The 26,688-nt window shown below is 48.2% G+C and overlaps 2 protein-coding genes across 5 annotated transcripts in view; one reads left to right on the forward strand and one right to left on the reverse strand.

Annotated features, from left to right (window-relative positions):
• The first annotated feature begins 2,518 nt into the window (after positions 1-2,518).
• Positions 2,519-12,972, forward strand: RLBP1 (retinaldehyde binding protein 1). The gene is made up of 8 exons (XM_029239112.1): positions 2,519-2,769; positions 4,968-5,060; positions 5,330-5,458; positions 6,696-6,900; positions 8,687-8,865; positions 10,876-11,034; positions 11,980-12,090; positions 12,412-12,972. Exons 2-8 carry the CDS (start codon positions 5,049-5,051, stop codon positions 12,568-12,570), a joined length of 954 nt encoding a protein of 317 aa, XP_029094945.1. The 5' UTR covers positions 2,519-2,769; positions 4,968-5,048; the 3' UTR covers positions 12,571-12,972.
• A 4,206-nt stretch (positions 12,973-17,178) lies between these two features.
• Positions 17,179-26,688, reverse strand: part of ABHD2 (abhydrolase domain containing 2) — a 110,058-nt gene continuing 100,548 nt past the window's right edge. For all 4 annotated transcript variants that reach the window (XM_029236904.1, XM_029236907.1, XM_029236905.1 and 1 more), the window contains 2 exons: positions 25,283-25,367; positions 17,179-23,094 (listed from right to left, as the gene is read on the reverse strand). In XM_029236904.1, the coding sequence (XP_029092737.1) occupies positions 22,898-23,094; positions 25,283-25,367 (282 nt within the window). In that variant the 3' untranslated portion in view covers positions 17,179-22,897. The remainder of the gene's footprint in view (positions 23,095-25,282; positions 25,368-26,688) is intronic.

Genomic DNA, 26,688 nt, shown 5'->3' on the forward strand with positions numbered 1-26,688 from the left:
CTCATGAGGCCTTTCTCCATGTGTTCATGTGGAGAGAGAGAGAGCTCTGGTGTCTCTTCCTCTTCTAATAATGGCACTAATTCCATCATGAGGACCCCACCCTCATGACCTTATCTAAATCTAGTCACCTTCGAGAAGACCCACCTCCTAATACCAACACATTGGTGGTTAGGGCTTCAACATAAGAATCTGGTGGGAGACACAAACATTCAGTCCATAGCAAACACTTACATCTTTTTCTTTAGTGGTGGGGAGCTAAAGCCAACTTCCCATCTGAAAGCACCAACTGTTTTTTCCTCATATTGTTAAACCTACTTAGTTAGAAAATATTCTTTCAACAAGCATACAGATTGATTTTATTGTTCTGCTCCTCATTACTTTAATCTCGGACACCTCTCACTCTGCCACTGCCACAGGGCAGACTCTTTTTCATGGAATGAGCATGGCTCCCGGAGGAACTGGAGCTTTTTGGAGCACGAGGTGGCTGCAAGCCCTGTGGGTCAGCCCATGCTAGTCGGGGCACTCAATACCATTGGGTAATTTTAAGGAAGGTGCAGAATGTTCCTCGACTTGGGTTTTCCCATCTCTCAAAGGAGGGGTTGAGGCCCAGGCACCCCTTGGGGTCCTCCCTGGCCCAGGAGTATTAGTACTGGCCAAGAGGGAATGGCAATGACCAGACTTGCCCCCTGAAGCTGCTCCCAGGAAGGTGAGGTGATGTCACCTTCCCCAGCAGCCAGGGGGCAGGTGTGACTTCTCTGGGCAGTCACACCTGTGTTGCTCTCGCTTCTGGAGAAGGGGGCAGCCTTGTGCATTGAATAATGAGAGGGCTTTAGAGATACCAGGACTTGACTCTTTACCAGCTGTGTGGCTTTGGGCAGGTCTCCTTACCTCTCTGACTCTGAGTTCCCTATTCTGTGGAAAGGGGGAATTTACTCTCTACTTCACATCTGAAAGGACTGGATGAGATAACACTGGTAAGGCTCTTGCCACTGTACAGAATGGGGGGCACAGCAAATGCAAGCCCCCTCCCTCCCTCCCTCCAGCCTGGCAGAGAGAGCCAGGGAGCCCACAGAGTCCGCCAATGTGGCCAGCACAGGTGTCTGGGCCAATGAGGGCAGCATCTCTGCTCACACACTGGTACTATTGTTCCAGCCAGAGAGACTGGACATGAACGTGACTTTTGGGAGGGGGGAAGGGCAGGGCAGAGGCAGAGAAAAGCTGTGAGCAGAGGAATGTCATAGGAAGCTCTGCTCTTTAAACAGGGCCTCGCGGCCTGCCAGCATCCTGAAAATCTGTGGGAACAGTAGCTCACTTCCGTCGGGGCTGTGCCATCAACTCGAAAGTGTTCTTGGTGCACAGGAGCATTCTTTTTTGTGCTAGAGTCCATCACCCAGCTTGACAAAGCCTCTTCTGTGGCCTCCATAGTTCCTTCCTGTGGGGAGCCTGAGCCCTCACCTCCACCTCCATTATCTCCCATGAGCCTCACACTCTGTGAAATACCTGGGAAAAAAATCCAACAACCCACTTACTTACATCAGTTTGCTAAAGCTGCTGTAACAAGGTACTACAGATTGAGTGGCTTAAACAACAGAAATTCATTTTCTCACAATTCTGAAGGCTAGAAGTCCAAGGTAAAGGTGTCCGCAGGGCTGCTTTCTTCTGAGACCCCTCTCCTTGGCTTGTAGACGGTGCCTTCTTCCTGTGTCTTCACATCGTCTTCCCTCTGTAACTGTCTGTGTCCAAATTCCCTCTTCATATAAGGATACCAGTCATATTGGATTAGGGCCCACCCTGATGACCTCATTTTACCTTAATTACCTCTTGAAGACCCTATCTCCAAATACAGTCACATTCTGGGACTTGCCTGGCGGTCCAGTGGTTAAGACTCCATGCTTCCACTGCAGGGGGCTCAGGTTCGATCCCTGGTCAGGAAATAAGATCCCCATTTGCCACGCGGTGAGGCCAAAAAAAAAAACAAAACAAAACAAAAGCAAACAACAACAAACAACAAAATACAGTCCCATTCTGAGATGCTGGGAGATAGGACTTCCTCTAATTATTCCCACTTCTCAGAGGAGGAAACTGAGTCACTGAGTGGTGAAGTCACGTCTCACAGCTAGAAGGTGACGGAGTTAGGATATAAAAGTGGGCAGTCTGGTGCCCAAGCAGGCTCCTATCACTGCACGCCACAGCCTAAAAGTGGGTCAGCCTGTCTTGTCCTTTCCACACTCAATCTTAACCAGCTACATTTCCCAGCTGGCCTCACTCACTGCCCGACCACGCCAGGCCCTGCTGGGCTTGGGGAGAGGGTGACAGGCCAGGATTCTCTACAGCTGCCATTTCATCTACAATCACATTTAAAATTTCCCTCCATCTTGAGCATGTCTTACCCAGCGGTGTGCTTTCTCAGACCTCCCTGCGATGAGAGAGAAGATGGGGAGAAGCGTATGGGGCTGGCCCAGATCCCATCCCCACAGCCCGGCTTCCACATGGCTGAGCAGGAACTCTGGAGCAGACGCACACAAAGGAGGGCTTTGAGGTGGCTCCAGCCAGGCCCAGGCTGATCCCCTCTCCCCCCTGGTGCGTCACTTGCCCCAATCTGGGCCTCCCTGTGAGCCTGATTTAACGGGAAACTGTGGGCCGTGAGAAGTTCCTTGTGACACGCTAATTCCAACCTGCTGACTGGACCACGCCCCCAGAGGAGGCAACCTCCAGGCCCTGGAGGACACAGGCACCAGGTGTCCCAAGGAGGAGCCGCTGACTTGGCAGGTAAGTCAGTAGCAGGGGCCTGGCTGGGCCAGGAAGCCCAGGACTAGGGTGAGGAGTCAGCGGTGGGGAGACCACATCTCAGGCTGCTCAAAAACCGAAACCAGCTAGCCATTTTTCAGGTTGAGCCAGACCAACCTGATGGCAGACTTAGCAAATAAAAATATAGGACACCCAGTTAAATGTGAATTTCAGATGAACAACAAATATTTTTTAGAATAAGTATGTCCCAAATTTGTATGGCACATACTTAAACACTTCAAAAAAACTTTTGCTCATCTGAAACTCACATGTAATTGGGCATTCTGTATTTTAACTGGCAACCCTAGACAGCAGGGAACAGCTTCGACACGGAGTGAGGGGTGGGTATATTTTCTTGTATACAGCTCATAAATCAATATTTAAAAAATCAGAGTTAGTAGATTGGGCATATTTTAAAAAGAGTTGCTGTACTGACTTTAACCCTCCATTTCTAAGATCTAGGATCTTGTCCTGATGAGCTGCCTAACTGGCTGGGGGTGTCTAGCCACTGTCTCTCCTGTCTGAGCCCCTTGCTCAGGGAGTTCTATCAGCCTCTCCCTTTCTCTTCCAGCAAAATCCAAGGGAGAGCATAGTCGTATTTCAGTCTGTCTTGTATATATGCCTGCATATTTGGAAGTCTACCTGCTAGAAAGTTGAGTTAGATTTTATTCCTGTTGGTGGATGACAGCCCCCAGAACATCCCTGCCCTGCTGGGTCTGTGGAGTGGGAGAGGCAGGAAATGGGAGATCCTCAGATATTCCCTGGCATCCTCTAAGTCTCTCTGTGCAAGTTGGGGTAATGATCAGTATGATGCTAAGAAAGGGAAGGGGAACTATGTTTTAGAGCAAAACACTGTGCTAGGTACCCTACAGAAATTATAGGATCTTTATTACAACTCTATTTGGTAGGTGTGGTTATTATCCCCAATTTGCAGATGAGGAAACTGAGGCTCAGAAAGGTTAAATAACCTACCGCCCTAGCTCATATGGGTGGTAAATGACAAAGCCTGATTCAAACCTGGTTCTCTCTGACCCTAAAGGGTTTTCTGTGACACCAGCTCTCCTAGGGAGTTTGCCTGGAGATGTCTCGGCTCTAGGTGTCAAGGCAAGTCTAGGTCTCAGGCAGACATAGGTTCAAGTCCCACCTCTGCTACTAATCAACAGTGAACAGATGACAGAACTGACCAACGGAAACCTGGTCAGAGGCAGGAGCAGGGTGGTGACGGGTCTGGGGACATTTAGGTAGGAGAGGGGAAAATCTGGAAATAGAAGAGTTGTCTCCAAAAATACTCAGTGGGTTGTCATGTGCACAACGAAATTGGTTATGGTGGTCAGGCACTGCTTCTGTGTTCATTATTTAATTAAATCCTCATAAACTTCCATCTCCCTTTTACAGGAGACAGCCAATATACAGGTTAAATCACAAAGCTTGCAAATGGAAGAGAGAATTCGAACCCAGGTCTAACTTTTGCCACAACAGGCTGCCTCTTGATGCTGATGGAAAGTTCACAGCTTGGTCTTAAGTCCCGATCCCTGGCTATTGAGGGCTGTGTGACCTTGGACAAGTCACTTATTCTCCTGGGCCTGTTTCCTCCTATGTAGAATAGGAGTAATAATGCTGGCTCCCAGACAATGGATTTGAAAATAGTGCATCACAAGGCACAGAACACGCACCCAGTTGTGGTTATGTAACTAGCCACCACCCCTCTGGAGAGTTAATTCACTGGAACGGGGCCATCCACTAGGCTGGGAAGTTTCTGAGGTGCCCCTTTGGGCTGGAAAAGGAGGGTCACAAATGGGAGGATGGATTGCCTTATCCTGCAGTGATCATGTAACTGAGAATGGAGGCTGATCCTAGTTTTTCCCTGGCTGGGCCAACTCATCTTAAGAACTGAGGTTTGAGGTATTTTTGTGTGTGTTCCTTCTCAAAGGGGTCTTTCCCAAAGTGTAGCCCAAGAACCACCATCTTCGGAGCCACCGGGGGTGCTGTTTTAAAGTATAGATGCCCGGACCCCAGTTCAGACCTCCTGAGTCAGAATCACAGGTGCAGGGCCCAGGCATCTGCATTTCTAACAAATGCCCCACGTGATTCTGATGCACTCAAAAGTTTGAGATCCACTGTTCTGAGACAATAACAGAACAGTTTCTCCATACCACTGCAGCCCTGACTTCCTCTCCTAGGAAGGAGGTTGCCTGGAGAGGCCAGGACAGAAGAAGCGGGGTCCTTCATTTTCCGAGCACTCCGAGTCTTCCAGAGGCAGCATGTCAGAGGGGGTGAGTACCCCTGTGCCCTGGGGCTCCCCTCCATCCACCTTCCCTCCTTCCCTTTCTCCCTTCCTGTTTCTCTGTCATCTGGTCTGCTCAGGGTTATGGGCATTCACCCCTACAACCTCTCTGCGGTCCCTGACCCCACCCAAAGGGAGGAAGCTCAACGGTGACCTTGGGCAAAAGCACTAGTTTAAGGTCTGAGCAGACCCATTTGACTGGCTTGCTCAGGTTGCTGGGGGTCTCTTCCTGTCTTTTCCTGACTTCTCTCTGCCCAGACGGGCACATTCCGCATGGTCCCTGAAGAGGAACAAGAGCTCCGTGCCCAACTGGAGCGGCTTACAACCAAAGACCACGGACCTGTCTTTGGCCAGTGCAGCCAGCTGCCCCGCCACACCTTGCAGAAGGTGAGGTGGCCCCGGGGCGTGCAGAGGGACAGGGTAGAGAGGCAACAAGGGGGAATGTTGATAGCATCCTCTCTCCTGTAGAAAGGGTCCAGCACCAGCTCTCCAGGTCATTCTGGACCTAAAGGACTGGCTTGTTCTAGGGGCTATTCTGAAGGTCAGGGCCATGGCAGCAGTTGGGGTGACCAGATGTCCAGGCCAGCCTATTCCAAGACTATGGCACCAATAGTGTTCCCTGAAACCAATGCCGAGACCTAGGACTTCTGGACCAGGGATCATCCTAGACTCAGATGTGAGGAACATTGGTTTGCAATGGTCTTGGAGAACAGGGATCCACCTGCTGCCCCCATTGGATAGGAAAAGGCCTGAGTTCTAATACCAGACCGACTTCCAACTTGCTGTGGGACCTTGAGCAAACTTCTTTCCCTCTTTGGGTCTTGCTTTCTGTACCTGTGAAAGAAAGTTGTTGAACCAGTTCAGAGTTTATCAGACTGTGCTCTGTGGAGGGTGGCAGAGCTGTCTTGGGGTTGAGCTGGACCCGGGCTCCTGGCTTCCATCTCTGCTCCCTGGGCGTCTCAAGGGAAAGGTGCTCTGAGCTCCCCCAGACCTGCCTTTCCCCCTCATGACATCCAAGGAAAGAGCTGCCCCTGGCATGCTGAGGAGTTCTCCAGGCTCAGCCAAGGGGAGGAATAGGAGGCAGAGGACAGGCTGCCATCTGCCTGGTATCTTTGATTTTGGAAAGATCAGAAATGAGCCTGGGAGGCAGCAGAGTGAAGCGATTAAAAGTCCAACCTGAGTAAGAGTTTCAGCTTCACCCCTTTTTATCTGGGTGACCTTGGTCAAGAATACCTTGACCTCTATCAGCCTCAGTCTGCTCACCCTGAGAAATGGGGATAAGATGACAACCTTCCTGTGACGGATTGTGGCAAAGATTTAAAAACATAATGTATCTAAAGGACTTAGCAGTGTGCTAAGTCAGGGCTCCAGTAGGCTGTTGTGATTAGAAACGTTTAGCTCTCTGGCTGTCTCCTCAAACAAACCCAGGATGAAAGTTTGACTTAATTTTCTCCAAATGTAATTGGCAGTCTGAGGTGCTGCCAGTGCAGAAGCTGCCCCTGTGGGCAGAGCAGCCATGGCCCCAGCTGCCGTGCCCTCTGCCCCTCAGCCGGTCTGGCACCTGGAGGAGCCTCCCGCACCCGCGCCTACCTGACTTCGTGCCTGCACCCCACCCCTGTTCCAGGCCAAGGACGAGCTGAATGAGAGGGAGGAGACCCGGGAGGAGGCGGTGCGGGAGCTGCAGGAGCTGGTGCAGGGGGAGGCAGCCTCGGGGCAGGAGCTGGCCGTGGCTGTGGCGGAGAGGGTGCAGGGAAAGGACAGCGCCTTCTTCCTGCGCTTCATCCGCGCGCGCAAATTCCACGTGGGCCGAGCCTACGAGCTGCTCAGAGGTGAGGCCTGCGCCGGATGGGTGGCCCTGGGAAGGCTGCGGGGGGTGGGGAGTGAGGGGGGAAGGGGGAAAGGTCACGAGGAGGGCGTTGACCCTCACCCGGGCACTGAGACCGACTCCTTCACTTCCCTCCCATTCCCTGTGCCATACAAGTCACTCTCTCTGAGCCTTCTTTTCCTTTCCTGTAAAATGGGTGTGTGAACTACATAGACTTCAAGATCCCTCTCAGCTCTGACAATGAATGGATGAGTCTGGCAGGACCAGATTCCTACAGGTCTGGCCCCGCCTCTCCACTCTCCTGAGTCTCAATGAGCAGAACTGAGTCACCCAAATTGGGGTAGTTTCCTCTCTCACCCCTGCTCTCCCCTTCCCCACCTGCCCAGCCTAGGTTTTGGCTCTGGAGCACTGCAGGGAAGGTGGGTATGAGCTTGACTCCCCTCAGGTATCCAAACCTTACACATAGTAGAATTGAAGATGGTGCCAGCCCTGGGGGGTGAGTCCCAAGGACAGAACCATCCTGGCCGTGCCCACGGGATGAAGACCAGTGTCTTAAGGAAATCAAGTCCTTGGTGCTGGTGGAGGGAAGGGGTGTCTGAGCAGGCCCTATGCAGGCTGATGATTCTCCTTACTTCTTCCTTCCTTCCGCAAATGGTAATTCTCTGCTTTGCTTTGCCAACCGCTGTTTTAGGCCAAAGGATGTGGCAGAGAACAAAGCAGACAAGAACTGCCGGCCCTCGTGGGTCTTATAGTCTAATGGTGGAAATAATAAACCAGACAAATAAAATAAAAATATACAGAGAAAAATAAAGAAGGTGGATATATGGGGCTTCCCTGGTGGCGCCGTGGTTGAGAGTCTGCCTGCCGATGCAGGGGACGCGTGTTCGTGTCCCGGTCCGGGAGGATCCCACATGCCGCGGAGCGGCCGGGCCTGTGAGCCATGGCTGCTGAGCCTGCACATCCGGAGCCTGTGCTCCACAATGGGAGAGGCCACAACAGTGAGAGGCCCGCGTATCGCAAAAAAAAAAAAAAGAAGGTGGATACAAAGGACTGAGGGGTCAAAGTTTTAGGTAAAGAGGCGAGGAAGGCTCCAGTGCAAAGAGAACTCTTAAAGAAAAACTCGAAGGAAATGAGATGCCTGGGGAAAGAGCAGTAGGGCAGAGGGTACAGCAAGGACGAAGGCTAGGTGGTGGGAACGGGCCTGGAGTGTTGGAGGAGCAGCAAGGAGGTCAGTGGCTTTCCCTTGGCAAATGCCTCCCCAAACCTCCTCTGGGCCTGGTCCCTCCGGGGTTTGGTGGAAGAGACAATCGCAGATAGGCGGGGACCTGTTCAGGATGGGTCAGGGTGGGTGGTGGGAGTGCCGCTGGAGTCAGAGAGGGCCTCTGTATCCTGCTTTGGGTTTTATCTGGGGGTCATTTCCCCCCCCCCCACTCAGCTAGCCCTGTGCCCAACTGAGAAACCTGTGCCTCTACGGTTGGGAAAGAGAAAAATACCAAATAGTAATTGTCCTTAGATTTAGGATTACATCTTGTGTTTTTACAGTTTACTCATGGCATCTGTACCTGGAATCTTGTTTGATTACCACAGCAATTTGGTGAGATAGGCCAATATTATCGTCCTATTTTTTGGAGAGGTAATATGGGGCACAGAAAGGTTGAGTAGCCTGCTGGGTTACACATAGCATGTAGGTGGAGGAGCCAGGCAGGAGCCTGGGTCTCTGGATGCCCACCATGTGCCACCCCAGGATGGGCTGGCTCCCTGAGGGGCCTCTTCTGCTCCCCCACTGCCAGGCTATGTGAACTTCCGGCTGCAGTACCCAGAGCTCTTTGACAGCCTGTCCCTGGAGGCTGTCCGCTGCACTGTCGAGGCTGGCTACCCTGGTGTCCTCTCCAGTCGGGACAAGTATGGCCGAGTGGTCATGCTCTTCAATATTGAGAACTGGGACTCTGAAGAAATCACCTTTGATGAGGTCAGTGGGGATTCGCCTGGCTCCTTCCCATCCCCTGGGCTGGGCTCCCTCCTCCAAACCTGGCCTCTATTGGACCCTCATTCCTGGCTCCCCAGGAGGCGAGGTTTGTGGGGGAATGGCCAGTAGCTCATGGCACCAGGCCCTTTCCCGGCAGGAGGAGAAATCCTAGGATGTGCCATGGCAGCTGGAAAATCCAGCAGCTTTGAAGGCAGGGCCCACTGGCAGTACATTGCCAGCCCCTGGTACCCCTGCCAAGTGGGAGTGACAGCTGTGGGCCACGAGCTGGGATCAGCCCTGCCAAATGCTGAAAGCTGAGAGCGACACAGGCCATATATATATATATATATATATATATATATATATATATATATGTGATTTCACTTGTCAGGCCTTTAAGAGAGCTGTCCTAGCGGGGGAACTAGGGTTTATCTTGGGAGAACTTTGGCATGTGCCACCAGGCCTTAAAAAAAAAGTACAAACTCATTTTAGAAAATGCTGCCTAGTAGTCGCAACACCATTTATTTAGAAGTCCATCGTTTTCCCCAGTGGCTTGAGAGGCCATCTTTATCATATTCTGCATCTTCATATGTGTTTGGATCTATTTCTGGACTTTCTATTCTGTGCCATCGGTCTGTCTTTTCATGCTCCAATATCACATTGTTTTAATTATAGAGATGGTATAGAATGTTTAATATCTGTTGGGATTAGTTCTGTCCTTAATGCTCCTCTTTTTCAGGGCTTTTCTAGCTATTCTTGCATGTTTACCTTTCCTTATGAACTTTAGAATTAATTTATTAAGATCTAGGAGAAATGTCAGGAGATTTTTATTGGTATAACATTAATGTAAGTAACAAACTTGGGGAGAATCAGCATCTTTATGAATGCAACATCCATGGCCAGTGGTACTATCCACAAAAAAGGGATGCCTTCCCTTTTACATTTTGAGCTTCCAGGAGTGTTTTAAAGTTTTCAAACCTTATGCATGTTTGTCAATAAGTTTGTCATAAGTATTTATTTTATTGTTGCTATAGGTGGGACTTTCTCTGCCATTATATCTCCTACTTGGTTATTTTTTGTATCTATGAAGACTATTGGTTTTGTATGTTAATTTCGTATCCTGGTATTTTTACTGAATTCTTCTGTTATTTATGTTACTCACATAAATGACTCTCTCAGATTTTCTAAGAATACTATCATATTATCTGTAAATGGAGGACATTTTTTCTTTTCCTCTTCTAGTTCTTATACGCTTGATTTAAAAAAAAAAAAAAAAAAACAACTTGGATACACGGGCCACTACTTCCAACACAGAGTTGAAGAGTGGTGGGGAAAGTGAACATGCTTATCTTGTTCCTGATCGTATTAGGGATGCCTGTAGTGTTTGCTACTGAATAAGATACTGGCTTTAGGACTGAGGCATACACACGTATGGTAAGGAAGAGACTTCAAATATTTTTTCTTGTTACATAAGTGATATCTACTCATTTTAGAAAATACCAAAAAAATCACAAATTTAAAATCATCCACAATTCTACCACCCAGAGATTTCTACCACTGACATCCTTCCAGCCTATTTTTTCTAGAAACCTAGAAACATATGTGAACGCATATGCACACAGACATACACATTTTTTCTTATAAAAATGGGATTGTATGCTACAATAATATACCATGAACGGATATCTTTCTATATCATTAGTCTTATATATCACTGTTCTAGAATACTCCATGGCATGAATACACCATAATTTCACCAGTCCCTTCTTGCTGGACATTTAGGTTGTTCCACTATCATAGGGGTACAACGATAAACACTCTGGCATCTAACTGTGGATATGACATTGAAGATTATTTTCTTGGCATACATTCACAGAGGTGGACTGTCCCAGCTCAAAGCCTGTGACAAATTACCTCTGGGAAGGGGTATACCAGTTAGCTCTCCTGTTAGGACCTTGAGTCTTAACTGTCTTTGTGGGTTGGATCTTACAGCCCGTTCACATTGTGCCCAAGATCTTGCAGGCATACTGTTTCATCCTGGAGAAGCTACTGGAGAATGAGGAAACTCAAATTAATGGCTTTTGCATCATTGAGAACTTCAAGGGCTTTACCATGCAGCAGGCTGCTGGACTTCGGGCTTCAGATCTCAGGAAGATGGTGGACATGCTCCAGGTGAGGCCACAGGACCCTGTCCTGCAGGAGCCTCTCACGGGTGGGAAGGCTGGGAGGCTGGGCCGGGTTTCCCGGTTTAATGATGCTGGCAGGGACCTGAGAAGACAGCCGCCTAGTGCCCAAAAGAGCAATGACAATCACAGCCCCAGCCACAAACACTTCGTGGTGATCAACAGTTTGCCACGTGTCCACAATTCATTAATTTATTAACTTCTTAAAAGCATTCTCTCCCTGCTTCCCTGCTTCGCTTTACAAACCTGGAAATCTAGGCTCAGAGATTTGAGTGACTTCTCAAGGTCACACAGCTATCAAGTGGCAGAGGCGGGACTTGAACCTACACCTTCTGACCTAGAATCCCATTCTCTGTCCACATATGTCATGCTGCCTCCCTCTGGATGTGAATTTCTCCTGAGAAAGAGATATCATTAATGCTCCTGACAACTCACTCCTATATACTGATGTGTCAGCAGTCCCTTCTTAGACCTAATCTAATCTTAAATCTGCTTTGCCTTGGAAAGGAGAGATGGGAGGTGGGAGTCATGGGAGGGGACAAAGGACAATGAGGCATGACAATAGTGTACCTCTGGTCTATAATAGTTTGCAGTCTGCTCAGCAGGCAAGTGGATTTGAAAAACCTTGGTCACCTAAAAACCAAGCAAGGCTACCATTTCATTTCCTTATTCCACCTAATTACAAGGTTTTGTGCATCTGCAGGATGAGGGTTGGGTTGCGTGGCCTCTGGGGCATCCTTCCTTCAGTTTGGAGCTGCAGTGAAGCCAGGGCTCCCCAGCTGCTGGCCTGGGGATGGAACCTTCAGTGGGCTATCCTCTGGGGCAACCGAGTGATGACAACTCTGTCCTCTTGTCATGGGGAGAGGCAGTGGGAGAGTGAGTGGGAACCTCTGAGGTCATGGGGCATGTGGTGGGGTGCTGTCTGTCCCTGCAGGATTCCTTCCCAGCCCGGTTCAAAGCCATCCACTTCATCCACCAGCCGTGGTACTTCACCACAACCTACAACGTGGTCAAGCCCTTCTTGAAGAGCAAATTGCTCCAGAGGGTGAGTGCGTGGCCACGCAGGGAAGGTGCCCGGTGATCGTCTGGTGTGTGAGTGAGTGAAGGGGGTTGTAGCAGGAAAGGGTTCAGGAGAAAAGAGGGATGAAGGTGGAGGAGGAGGGCACCCCGCCTGAGCCCTCCTCAGGCTCTGTACCAAGGTTCCGAACCAAGTGGATCCCACAGACAGCACAACAAGGGAGACTTTTGAGAAGGCCATCACCAGGCAGAGATGGCATGTGTGCCTTTGTCCTGTCCCTCTTCTCCCCCCAACCCTCATCCTAAGGGAACCCCCTTGCTCAGCTCTATCTCCTCTGCTTCCCTGCAGGTCTTTGTCCATGGAGAAGACCTCTCCAGCTTCTACCAGGAGTTCAACGAGGACATCCTGCCCTCCGACTTTGGGGGCACACTGCCCAAGTATGACGGCAAAGTCGTTGCTGAACAGCTCTTTGGTCCCCGGGCCCAAGCTGAGAACACAGCCTTCTGAGAACATCCCCTGCCATCTGATCTGTAGTTAGTGTCCCTGGGCCTCTCCTCAGCTGCCCTGGACCCAGAAGGCTGGGAAAAGGGCTGCCTGGGATGACTGTGGTTCCTCTGAACCTTCCTAAGCTTGGGTGAGCTCAGGTGTCACCCTCCTCCCAAGCTGGGGGGCAATAAAAAAGCAGGGGAATTCCCTTGAGCAAGAAGAAGCGAGGGCAGTTATATTCCTACTGCTTCTGAAGCTTTAGGACGGAGACTTGTGTGGGGTTGAGTGTCAAAGACTCTAATCAAGCTTCTCAGTGATTTTCTTTGTAATAGTTTTACTATTTAGGGTCTGTGAAAATAGGTGGGGAGGCTGGTTTAAAAGTCTCTCCCACCCCTAAAAATATAAAAAAGAAGATAAGAGAGGGGGAATATAAGTGAAAATGATCTGGCAAGTATAGTGATCTTGGTGGCTGGTAGGCAGGTGAAACGCTTTCCACGTGTAATTCCAGGGTGGAAGCAGCCTTGAAGTAGCTCCATTTTGGGGTGGTCTGGTCCTCCTCAGTCAGGTGCAGTCTGATGTATGCAGTGGTGGTCAGGAGCTTGGACTTCCTTCAAGGGTAGCAGTTGTGTCCCCCTCCTGTCTGTGGGGTCTCTCCACCAAAGCTCTCTCCTCCAGACCCCTTGCCTCAACGGATGGTTTTACTTAGATTTACAGATGGTATCCTCGCTGAGCACTCTCCCAGTCCTCAAGTTATACAGTGAAAGCTCTTCTTTGTCTTCAGTCTCAGACACCTTATAGAAATGAACTTCTACTTTCAAGCTCTGCATATTTAGACAAATATAAATGCTTTCCTTTCTGTGCAGTTGGCTTTCCTCAGGTGTCTGGTGACTTTTGAGTGTGTGCTGGGCATGCTGCTCTGTCTTGGGGAAGGCCTGGCTTCTTCTGGGCATGGGGCTCATAGGCACTGACAGATTCTTTTCCCAAGATCCTACACTGACTTTCCCAGTGGAGGCAGACACTTGTTCCTGTTGTCTGGCTCATGGTGGTGGGTGAGGGTCACCTGGCCTGGCTGCCTCCAAGAGGTACCCTGATAGTCATCCCAAGACTTCTCTGCTCTTGCCTCCTTCTGGGCATGAAGCACCCTTGGTGCTGTACCTACCTTTTGGGGCAGGACCTTCAGCTGTTTCCTAGGCTGTGGGTTCAATCCAATGCAGTCTGTTTTCACGCCTTTAGGAATTTCTCTGAACCACTGAATTCTCTTTCTTGTTTTCCAGTGTGGCTATGTACATGTACATATATATGTGACTGTACATATATATGCATTTACTTCTTATATCTTTTCTTTCAGTTCTAGGGTTTGCAGTGTATGCTCATCACCCAAGTAATTTCCTTCTCTGTGACGTTCACAGTCAACAATCTATGTTCATAAATGATATACATACGACTTCAGAGCTGGAGGAGGAATCATAGCAAATTATTGTGGGTGGCTGACCAGTGAGGATTTCTCCCAAACCCTTCTTTAAACCCTTTGAAACTTTTCCAAATCAAACCTTACATGGAACTCTAGTATTAAGCCTAAAAAAGAGTGGAGGTGATATGGTTGAAGGGGGCTCAGCAGCCTCACCCCGAGAGATCTCCTAGAACATCTGGAGCTAAGAAGGTATTTCAAGTGTGAGGGCACAAACATGCCGCTGAGGGGGCAAGTGATAAGAGAATGGGGACTTGCGTTTGCCAAGATAGAGGGCATTGGTGTCGACAGTACAGGTGTTGATGGAGTGGGAGCAGGGATGAGGCTGAGTTTAAAAAAGTACAGGAATGAGCATTTTTTAAACTTTCAAGATACACTTATAATTGTTTTGTAAAAGAGTTGTGTCCCAAATGTGAGGGAAACAGTGGCTGATTCCTCTTGGATGACTCCCATCTTTCCCCTGGCCCCTAATTGCCAGGAGCCCTCCTAGTCCCACCCTCTGATTTGTGGGAGCTCTAATTTATAAATGAGATCAGGATATGGAAAAAACTGCAGGCAGAGGCTCTTGGGGCAGGTTTGTCTTACTCAAATCCAAACGGATGCTGGTGTCCCTCCTAAAGTCAGCAGGGCTAGGGCCTTAGCTTAGGGAGGGTTTGACGTAAAAGCCCAGGGGCTTTCTGAGGAAGAATCTAGAGGGTTGGGACCCAGCGAGTCGGTTCTGACCGTGGGCTGCCACCACCCCCTGCTGGCCGTGCCGTGGTACTGCCCCTCCATGCCCAGGGACAGACTAGCCAGGGGCAGGCCAAGCCAGACCTTGCCAGGAAGGTGGTGCTGCCACCTTTGGGAACAGGTGCCTGAAGACCATGAATGTTAATGTTAAAATCTGATGTGCTCAGTCTCACAGAATCCGAGCTGCCTACATATGCTGTATTCCTACAAGTGGCCACAACCCCCGCATTAATGAGAGAGGAAGAGGGACAGTAAAATACTCTTGAAAGCCAGCAAATATGGGAAGGGGGACCACTTGCTGCTCAGAACACCTTCCTTTCTGGAGACGTCTGGGATGAGGCAGGGGTTCTGCATGTGAAAGTAATTTGAGCATAGCAAAGGTTGGGAAGTCACAGTGATGCGTCATGTGGCCCTTTGGGGAAATACTATCTGTTAGCAGATGGAAGCATTTGTTAAGGTGTGGATGGAGGTCTCAGTAGGGAAATGGGCCATCAGCCGCAGAGAGCCTTTGAGCAAGACTGGTCACTGCTTAGAGCCTCGAGTTTACCTAAGGGACGCTGTAGGAGGCCAATGCTCCCTGGTATCCTGGCAAAGTCTTCCTGGAAGAGGGATGCCCAGGTCTTAAGTCAACCAGGAAAAGAGCTGAAGAGTCACCTTCAGGGTGAACTGGACCACCTTTCATCCCACTTTCAATGGTGGGCGTGGCTCTGGTGTTGAGGAAGGTTAGCAGTGTCTGGAAGCTCACAGGATACCAGAGAGACTTACTACTCAAAGTGTGGTCCCAGGAGGGGACTGCTCAACATAACACTTTGAAAAACATTATTTTATTTGATTCTGTCAATATCTAGAGACAGGCATTCTTATTAAAATTATTCTCATCTTAGGGGTTAAAAAAAAAGAAAAAGAAAAATGAAAACCCACGGTCCAATACTGATCAGGGTCACAGAGCTAGGAAGTGGCCTGGATGGGACCCTAACCCAGCAACTCTGGCCCCAAATCCCTTGGCTCTGTTACTACCAATGCTTTGTCTCAAATGTATATTTCTGGGGATAGAGGAAATGTAGGTAGAGGTGGGGAAGAGGAACCATGGAATTAGAGCTTCATTTATTCCAGGTCAATTTCACCAACATCATCAGATAAAGCAGGAAATAACTTTAAGGGGACACCAAATGGTCTTCAGTAGAGATGCTGGGGTAATTCCAAATGGGGTAGACAGCACGAATCAAATATAAGTCCTGGGTGCACATAGCCACAGAGAGAGAGAGAGGTTTAACTTTTCTTTGGGGAGAGATTGAGCAGTTCAAGGCTAAACCACCGGTAAGGTCGTCCCAACCACTCAGCTACATGTGACCCCCTCTAAGGGGGGTTACACCAAGACAGAAATGAGGAGGGAGGCTGTCATACAGCTGGAGGGCCATCCAGTTAGGTGTTTGGTCCTTAACATGGGAAAGTACTCCCTATAGAGCTAGAGCTGAGAGGCCTGTTATTGGAAGGTATAATAAAAAAGACATCAGCACCCTTGGGTCAGCGAGTGATTGTAGATAAATGTCACCGAGAGCAAATCTATAGGGTAGAATCAGGAGAGGCACAGCTGTGCGCTGACCACATTGGCAAGCTGTTGGCATCGATCTGCCTAACACCCTGGACCTGAAATCTCTTTCATGTGGTACTTTTCATAGTTAGTATTCTTTGCAAGTTGGTTTTCTTGGATCAAAGTAGTCTTGCTATTTTGTGGGTGACAGGAAGTGGGGCGGTGGGGTTGGTGCTGGGGGAGAAGCTTGCTTACCAGCAAGGGATACACTTTGGAATTCGATATTGGGCATTTTTAGGCCTCGCTAATGCATGTCCTCCAAAACCAACGCTCCCCACCCCACTTAGCTTGTCAAAGGTTTTGCATGGCCAAGGAGGGAAGAAAACTCTGAGTGCAAGGTCCCTGGGGTGGGGGGAGCACGGACTGGCACAACTGTCCTGGCTGGGCCAGGACTTGGCCCTTGGAGACCCTTAGCTTGGATTCAGAGGCAAAGGAGAAGAAAACACCACCATTACTCAACCAACCCAGTATAACCTTAATTTAGGTCACGTTCACCCAGTCTTTTCAAAGAACACTATTAGAAAAGGAAGGGACTCATGAGTGGCAACCACCATTTACATCTCACCTTACATTCTGTCTACATGGTTCACTTTATAGAGCAAGTATTTAAAATGCTGATATCTCACTCTTCCCAGGCCTTGGCTTTCTTCCTGGAGAGGATGGGCTTGTAAAGACACCTGTGGGCTGCTCATTTCCTTGGTATTTGCAAGGCTGGGTTAAAATCAGTTGTGATGAGAACTTGGTGTTTTGCCCATTTCTTTCAAGCTCGTGCTTCGGTGAAGACACAGGAAGAATCCTTTTAGATAGAAAAGCTCCACTACAAAGGACGCACAGCCACGCCACATTTTTAGCCTTTTATTTTTTTAAGTAAAGAAATTCCATTGAATCAAAGATAACAAAATTACAGTTTTTGTTTGTAATGATCTTTGTTTACCACCACACAGAATCAAAACAGAACCAAAAGTAATATGAGAACATAAAATGATCAAGGACACCACTGTTTAGTATAATTTCTTAATAAAGGTAAATATCCTCATATTTAGAAAAAATTGCATTGCTAGTTGCAAATCTTAAACACCTCAGTGCTGGAGGATCCTGTATTCTGCCTCCCCCACCCCCAATCCACCAGCACGGAGGCTTTCAGAACACAAACTCAAAAATACATTATTTTCAGGGCAGCATTTGAAGTTTCAGAAAGTCCAAAAAAAAAAAAAAATCAAACAAAACAAACAAAAATTAGGAATGTGAAAGTGATGGTTCTCAAAAATCAGTCTGGAAGCAGATCTGCCAACAGAAGAATGGGGTTCATGGAAGTCTAACCAGGAAAGGGGGAGATGCAAACTGGCTCCCCCCTCCACGCCCCCAGCCCCTGGTGTCGCTAAGGCAGCTGCAGTGGCAGAAGTCAAAAGCTCAGGTACAGTGAAGGTCTTCCTGAGGCAGTGGGAGAGACCCAGATCACCTGAAACTGGTGTGGAGAGGTGACAGGATTCTACATGGACTTGTGCTTTAGGAAAACTAAAGAGGCCAAAACAAAAACCAAACCAAACCTAACTCCCACACCCAGGAACTCGGCCCACCCACTGGGAGGGAGTGGCTGGCGCTGGGACTGAGGGCTCAGCAATTATTCTACGTGACTGTTGGCTGCTCCATGTGGGTGGTCTGGAAGGAGAATGCCTATTGAGATGAAAGGTATTTCTGCAGGTGCTATACGTGGACTGTCCCCAACTTACGGCGATAGATTTCTTGGCTAATGAGGACCAGAACGGGGAGACGGCAGGTTATAGGTTTTATTACTAACTGACAGGAGTCAAGTTAAAGGACTTAATTCACTGGTTGGAAATTAACTTCAGCTTATTCATTAGAGATAGGTGAATGTTTTACCCACAATACATGCTAGGAAAAACGGTTCAGAAAATGTGGTGTGTGTAGGGGGCTGACTCCTTCAAAAGGGGCAGCTGTCTACCATCTGGGGTCTGAGAATGGCTGGCGAGCTGGGCTCTGCAGCCTGCTTCCAAGGGCCACTTCGGGGGGATGCCTGGGCTACAGCGTCCGAGGCGGTTGCAGCAGTGACATAGGCAAGAGGAAGCAGCTGTAGCTTTGGATAGCATCCCAGTTCTCACTGCGAGTACGGGCCCGTTCCCCTTCAAATAGAATTTGGCAAAAGCAATCCTAGTTTATGAAGAGGGGGCACTTCCCTCTGCTTTGATAACAGGGGGGAGAAGAAAACCTTTCCCCCAATTGCTTGGCCTCTAAATGCCAAAGGCAGGCCACTTTTCATGGTTTTTTGAAGCATCCGAAGTGGCTTTGAACAACAGAGTGAGGCCAAGAAGGAAGAAAGGCGTCAGAGATGAGGTGTTTGGCCAGTTCTGGATTGCTCTTATTGTCAAGGGGTGGGGGCACCTAATGTAATAAGGAGCGTACAGGCCACATGGAGACATTTTCTGGTTTTGTGGCAGCTTTGCTTCAGACTTCTGCAGCAGAATAATTTGAATTCCAAAGCCACTATAGTGTTGTACCACCAGGGGATATTCTAGAGGCAAGTTAAGGCTTTCTGGGCAAAGAGAACAATTCCAGATGATATTGTGAGCGGATGCTGCAGTGAAATGCTTCGTAATAACTCTCCTGTCCTGCCTTAGACGACAAAGACCTGAGTTTTCAACTCAACGTGATGTTTCAGTGATCTTCACTTTAGCGCTAAGTCAGAAGCAATGCCACGGGAAAAGAAAAGCCTCTCACAGCTCAGACATCTGCTTGCCCGGCAAACACAAACAAGAACACATGTATTGTTTCCCCGGAGCTGGCAAAATGGATCTCAAGCCACACAGTGACAAAGAGAGCTCTCATTCAAATGCCAGGCATATAAGCTCAGCTACCCAGAAAGTTCAGCTTTAATGAAGACTGTAGTTTTAGAATGAAAGTCTGAGCAGGAAGGGTTTCTGCCCTGGGAACTCTCAAAGCTTGCCCGAGTCACACAGAAGGATGGGGATATCCACCTCGTTCCAACGGTCAGCACCTGTCCCAGTCATAAGACCACCCTCAGTACAGAAAGAATATTGAGATGACAATGGAAGCTCTGAAGAGAAGCCAGTCAGAGACACAGGGCTTTGGGCAAAATCAAGGGTCTTCACCAGCAAAGGCTGAATGCAGTAGCTCCCTCTCTCCAAGTCCCCTCAAGATCAGCCCGAAGTCTTGACTTATCTGTTTCCACTTGCAAGGGCTGTAAGAAGGCCAGCGGGAATGTTCTGGCAAATGATGTGTAAGTAGATTAAGTAGACTTAGAGACGGTCTAAGATGAGGTAATTGGAGCTCGGAGAGGTGAAGTGATTGCCCACAATCCAATGTGAATTAGAGACAGGACAAGAATCCAAGTCTCCCAAACCCTGGTTCCCTAACACCATGTCAAGAAAGGGATGCTCCCCTTGCAGGTATATTCCCACTCTCACGTGTAAAACGCTGCGGGGAGGTTCAAAGAATATAGTGACAACAAACAACTTTCTGCCTTCCTTCTGCTCTGGAATCACTGGTGCAAACTCACGGGTGGGAAGGTAAGAGGTTTTCCTCAAGTCTGTTAAACTCCCTACTAACATAAATGCATCAAGGAGACTTGAGACCATTTTTTCAAGTCAGATAATCCTGACTTGACTGGGATCTTCATCACTGTCTTCAAACTGTTTAGAGGCAGGGAGAACAACCCGGAGAACTGTTAAAAACCTGCTTGTTTTTAACATGTTCTTCCTGCGATAGAACTGTCTAGGTTTCTGCAATTTATATCCTTAACCTGATTTTATTGTATTTTTAACCTGATTTTAAAATATAATATTCAAATACTTTTTGAAAATTCTGCCTTGTTTTCGCCCAAGAGGACCTCAGTAGTAAGAGCCCTCACATTATCATCAGGAACGAAGGAAAAGCAAGGAAAGCTGGAGGAAGGAAAAAGCTGACCTACATATAAAATGCTGCTCCCTTGTTTATTAGGCGAGCTCGCATCTCTGTAAATTCAATGCCTCTGTGCTCTCATTCAGGGACAAACAAGAATTTTCCTGTAAGATAGCCACAGTTACACTCTTATTTCCCTGCCTGAGAGCCTGGAGCTTGAACAGAGGCCTTCAGTTGATTTCATGCGAGCCAAAATGGAATGTAAGTGCCATTCAGAGTCACACACTAAAAAGATTTCAGCTGGGAGACGGTCTCCACAGTCCCGTGGGGTAAATTCCGGTTATGTGGCAACAAAGGCTGTGCCCTGAGCCCTGCCTCTCCTCCGTGGGCCACCAGAACTGCCGTGCACACCAGGCTCCGAGGACTTCTGCCCCCATCCCTGCCAAGTGTGTGACAACAGGACTGTTTTCTCCTCCTGAATGGAGCTGGTACCTGGCCACTGCTTTGTCGGAATAGATCAAGGGATGTGACCTAAGGCAAATGAAAAGGAGCCTCTTGCTTCCTGGGATGGTGATTCAACCCCATTAAGTTATTGCTTCATTCATCTAATTTCACAAAAAAAGGTCTTGAGACATGAAGGTTGTAGCAGGATATATGACCATGAACCTTCTAGATTACAGCTGTGGTTGTTGGTTGGAGGGAAAAGTAACAGAGGGGAGAGACTAGCTTCGAAATTGAGGGGTAGATGATAAAGTGCCAATTTGTACTAAAAGAACATGAAAAAGAAAAGCACTTGAAAAGTAACAACTTGGGGGGAAAGTCACAATGATGAATTTGGTGTGTGTGAGAAATTGTACCGAAGCAAAGTCGAGACCATAGAAGTCTCAGTCTCTTCAGATACGGCTGTTTTTGATGTTATTATTTAGGATGACCTGGTGATTGTCAGAAAACAACTTCTTCAGGTTACAGACATTACTGTCACATGACTTGGACCGATGCCCAAACTACATTCACCTGCGGCCATAAGGGTCTGCATCCAGGCCCTCAGGTGGCTCCCTTTACCCCTTAAACATCCACATACAGACCCACTATTTACATTCCTGTCTGTCCTATAGCAAAGGAGAGGAAGCCAGGAATTTTTTTTTTTTTAAATTATCTATAGGTCATTTCACTTGTAATTCTGTTTAGTTCCAGATAGCAACTGCTGATTTTTCAAAGTGCAGGGTTTTTAGATATTCAAGTACCACAGGATTGGAGGAAAGGAGTACTTGAAATGTAGAGTGACTTTTCACTTGAGAAGATAACGCTCTGGAAAGATCTGTCCAACACGCTACAAATATGAGCTATTACATTACAAAATCTGGTTTCAAAATCACACCCTCTTCAGTTGGAAAGATATTTCTCCAAACTCAGATCCAACTTTTGAATTGTTTGGTATCAAAAGCCAGAGTTAGAGAGACCTGGGTTAAAAAAATAAAATTATAACTGAGGGTTTAAAAAAAACACCAAAAAAAAACCTCTCTTTATATGAAATGAGGGACATAAAAAAAAAAGAAAGAAAGGCAAATGACGTCTACATGCTTAGAATAGCTCTCAGGCTCCCCTGGAGAGGTGTTCTCTCAAACCTCAGTAAACTGAGTTTGTCATTGAACTTTAGAACTGGTAGTGATGTCGGCAATCTACCTGGCCCAAGTCCCCCATTTTACAGGTGAAGAAACAAAAGTTCAAAGGGACTTTTCCAGGGTCATATAGCCAGTGAGAGGCAGAGTCAGGCATGGCCTGAAGTCTTCACCCCCAGCCCAAGCCCTTTCTGAGACATCACATAGCGATCGCACCAGGGCAGCCATACAAGATAGGCCTTGCAGCTTTGGAGGCTCCTGGGATCTAAGAGATACCTCTGACTACGAATTTCAACAACACAAACTACCGAGATGTTTCTAATTTAAAGGCTCTGCACAATCGTGCTTCTCAAATTTGCCTGGTGAGGAGAATCACCTGGGGCACCTGTCAAAAATTAGAATCCCCAGGCCCCTTCCCAGACCCACTGAAACAGCTTCTCCAAGGGGAGGGACCCGGGAGGCTGAATTTGTAACAAGCTTCCCAGGTAACTCTCATCAACAGCAACCTGTGGGAAAACTGTCTTAGAGGACAGTGGGGGAGAAACTTGGTTTGTGAGTCAAGGGAATTTTCTTTGCCACGTAGGAGGCTACAGTCTTGGCCTGGGAGGCCCAGGGTCCCTGGCTCCCAAGCTGAGCTGCATCTACAGCATTGGCTCTTTTTAGGGTCTACGTCAGGACACATACACCACCACAAAATAACATACATCCTTCACTGCTCTTGGGGAAAAGCCTTCTGATTGGCAAAGCAAAACTGCTGTTCAGACACATTTTTAATAGGGAAACTAGATGTAATTGGCTTGAAAGCAATCAGATGCTGACATCGGACAGGAGGGTGAAAACCCCGTCGCTTGTCACCATGGCTAACAATGCAGTGGAGAAAACCAGTAACTAAGCACAAAAATAGCCTGGAGCTCCCAGGGACGGCCACCTACTTCAAGTCAGGTGTGTCTAGTGGGTGGTCTCCGTTGATGGTGTGAGGTCAGATCCAGGTCACTGAGGGAGATGGGAGACCTGAAACAGCCGGTGACCAGGGCAGCTGGCGCGCACCAGAGTCCGGGGACTGCCTCACTCCAGGTCGGCCTCCACCTGTTCCGTGTCAGAGCACTGCGACTTGTTACGTTCCCACTGGCAAATGGCATTGGCGTACTCCACCACCAGCTTATCCATCCATGTCAGGGGCTCGGGGAACAGCACGGACCCCTCAAAGAAGCCCAGGTGGCCCCCGTGCAGGGGCAGCACAAACATCACGTTCTCCCGTTTCTCTGTAGGAGAAAGGCAGCTGAGTGAGTCACTGTTCTCTGACCAGCTCCAGGGCAGGAGGTGCAAAAGTGAGCTGACCAGGGCGGCCCAGGCTTTCCCCACAGGCGAAGGTGTCACCTAAGTGGGCATCTGATTTCTACTCCCTCTGCCTCATTCACCAAAGCGGGAGGGAGATTTGGTGAGGCAGGCAACATGGTGGGATCTAGCAAGTTTTGGAATAGCAGCTTGGCTTTGGAGCAGAATGGGTACCACCTTAGGAGATCCTTAAAACTCTAAGTGGTTCTCAAACTTGGCTGCATATTAGAATCACCTGGGGTTTTTTTATGATCCCTATGTTGCATCCAGACCAATGAGATTCTGATTTGAGGGTAGGGGTGGGGTGGAGTTGGGGGGTGGTAGGTGAGAGAGGGAGGACCCAGGCGCTGGTGTTGCTAAAACTCCCCAGCTGACTTGATTGTACAGCCAAGTACCTCCCAACTTCGTGTATCCAAATCACCCGGGAGACTGCCTTAAAATGCAGATTCAGCTTTAACAGGCCTGGGGAAGGAGCTGAGATTCTGCATTTCTTTTTTTAAAAAGATATTTATTTATTTATTTGGCTGCACTGGGTCTTAGTTGCGGCATGTGGGATCTTTAGTTGTGGCATGCAGGCTCTCAGTTGCAGTGTGCAGGATCTAGTTCCCCGACCAGGGATGGAACCTGGGCCCCCTGCATTGGGAGCGCGGAGTCTTAACCACTTCGCCACCAGGGAAGTCCCCAGATTCTGTGTTTCTGACAAGCTCCTGGGCGATGCCGATGCTACTGGTGGGGACCAGCCTTTGAGGAGGGACTCATAACACTTAACACTCTTATTTACTAGAGAACCAGATGAATTCAATGGAGTCAATGATTTTTCATTACAGAACTTTATTTTTCAAGGCTAAAACATAAAGCTGCAAGTTGCGTTAAAAGACGGCCAAGCTCTCAATGGCACGTGCTAAACGGCCATTTGAGAATTATTAACCTGGAGCTTGACTTTATGAGTCCATGTTTAAGTTAGTCCCGCATGGGCTGGTAAAGCCATTACCAAAGATATGTGCAAAATGGGCAGCCAGGTACAGTCAGGTACCACAGGGAGCATCTCTCTTCCCAGGGGGATAAGTGACAACGGGTCCCTTGCTGGCTGCTCCAGGCCTCTGAGGCGCTTCCTGGCACTCACATTTCTGGCTCTGCAAGGGCTCTTTTCTTGTCTGACCCCCTTTATTCTTCCCTTTCGGCTGCTATTTTGTAAGTTTCTGTGTGACAGCATTACTGTTATGGATGTTACTTTAGATATGCAGAAGGAAACCAGCATGGCTGCTTCCTCTCACTGCAGCCCACGTGGCTGCTTTTGTGTAGGGAGCCTGTAGTTTGATAGACGGTTGACACATAGCTTTTTATCACTTAATGCACCTGCGACACACACATTCACTCTGAGCGGAGAACGGAGCTCTGTCTGGGCGTGGGTCCTTTATCTGCTTGCTATGTTATCTACTCTTTAACTTGGGGTCATGAGAGAATCAGAAGTACCCCTTTTCCCCCTGGTTAACATATGGTATTTACAAGAGGAAATGTAATCACAGAGGACTGGGAAGGGAGGAGATTAGGTACAATGCAAAGTAACTTTAGATTGTGACCCAAGTGTTTCCTTCCGTTACCCTCTTTCTAGTTTATCCCGTAGCTCCTACCTAGCATGCTGTGAGGCCGTGCAAGCCTGGGGCAAGATAACATTCTCATGAACAACCTTCTTTGCTTTTTCAGTTGCTTATATTTTTATCCTCAAAGCAGATGGGGAGGCTGTCTGTCACAAGAGGTAACAAAACTGGCTTTTTTGTTTTGCTTTTCAGGTCAAATTTTAAGTCTAAATATCTCTTTAAGTCAAACTCTCAGACTTAATGGACCCACATCCCTGAGGCCATAATTTCACAGAACACCAGGGGACTCCCCGAACCTCTTGGCTATGGATATAAATGATGATCCTGTCTCTTGCACCAGGAGAGAACATGAAAAGGCTCTACCCAGGCTCCATCACAGCCCCAGAACTATCAGGCTAGAATAAATAAGAACACTGCCAAGAGATACCCTGATCGCCAGGATATGACAGCATGATGAAGGTGACATACTGTGGCAATTTGCTGAGCGGTTGAGGGAGCAGCAGCAAGAAACACTGACCTGAAAGAGACTTTGGAATGGTTAGAAGACTTTCATGCACCAAGGGGTCATCAGCTGCATTCACCAACATGAGAGGTACATAAATCTGAAACAAGAAAATAAAGCAGAATTAAATGATCAGTTCTCTCTTTTTAGACCCCGTTGATCCAAGGCTCAAATACACTACCGGATATGTCTTTGAAGCAAAGGGAAGAGGGTCAGTGCTCAGTTTCCTGAACATGTGGACTCAGGACACCTCGTATTTCCTGGTGGTGGCAGGAATGATAACTGCTGCTGTGATCACAGCCCTGGCAGGCATGTGCAGGAGCCAAGCTCGGTGTCCTAGGTGACCCATGTGCTCTGATGGAGCACGGGTAAAGACTCTACAATACCCACTGGCAAAATATTTCTGATCGTCCGCATAGTGTCTCATATTAGCCATACCTTTCCGAAAAATGACTTTACAGAGTTATGTACATATTCATTCAATTTATATGGTGGGGAGGAAAAAAGGAGTGTGCTCCACTCCAGACAAAGGAGGCTTTCTAGAAGAATATGAAGGTTGAAAACAGGTGCAGGCTGGTGGATATCGGGAAGCTCTTGGCAGCTTTGCATTCAACGTCCATTTATCAAAACAGTCAGTAAGTGTCCTTTTTCATTTTAGCAGAGGTGGTGCTGATGGGGGTGCTCAGACATTACTGAACAGCCATGCCCAGGAACGTAATGACTGGTTGCCTCACCTGGAGGCCCCTGACACTGGCTCTGGACAGCTTCACGTTTCTGTAATGGCTTAAATGAAGACATGAAAAGCCTGGATGATGATGCTAAAGTAGGAGGGGTGGCCGATATGACACGAAGGCAGAACTGCCATTCACAATGGTATGCTTAAGCTGGGGGAGCGGTGGACCAAACAACAGGTGGACATTGATAGGGATAAATGGGAAGTCCTGTGTTTGAGTAGAAAGAGCAACTGTTCAAAGACAGAAGGGGAGAGACTGATTTGGTGGTGGTTCAGGTAAAAAACATGGGGGTTATGACTGGCCACAAGCTTAATTTAATACAAAGTTTATTGTAGCTGCTCACACCTGCATTAATATAAACCAGTCTACTTCGACAAAACACATGCTCCTCTATCATTCTGATACAGAAATGCATCTATTTCACTCTGTGCTTGCCAGATCATGGCAGGAATTTTGAGTTCAGTCCTAGGCACCACACCAACAAAATACACGATGACCAAAACAGGGTCTAGGATTATAAGAAATCTACATGGACTTCCTGGGAGGAACCATGGTATAGGAACCAGGCAGGATTATACAGTCAAAGGAAGACTAAGAAAAAAATGGGTGCGGTAGCGATTTTAAGGGCTTTCACCGCACTGAGGGGCAGCTCTGGGATATTATATGGAGGTCACAGAGGGGCAGAGT

The sequence above is a fragment of the Monodon monoceros genome, unplaced genomic scaffold (genome assembly GCF_005190385.1).
Source record: "Monodon monoceros isolate NGI ecotype Baffin Bay Population unplaced genomic scaffold, NGI_Narwhal_1 Super_Scaffold_21, whole genome shotgun sequence".
NCBI lineage: Eukaryota > Metazoa > Chordata > Mammalia > Artiodactyla > Monodontidae > Monodon > Monodon monoceros.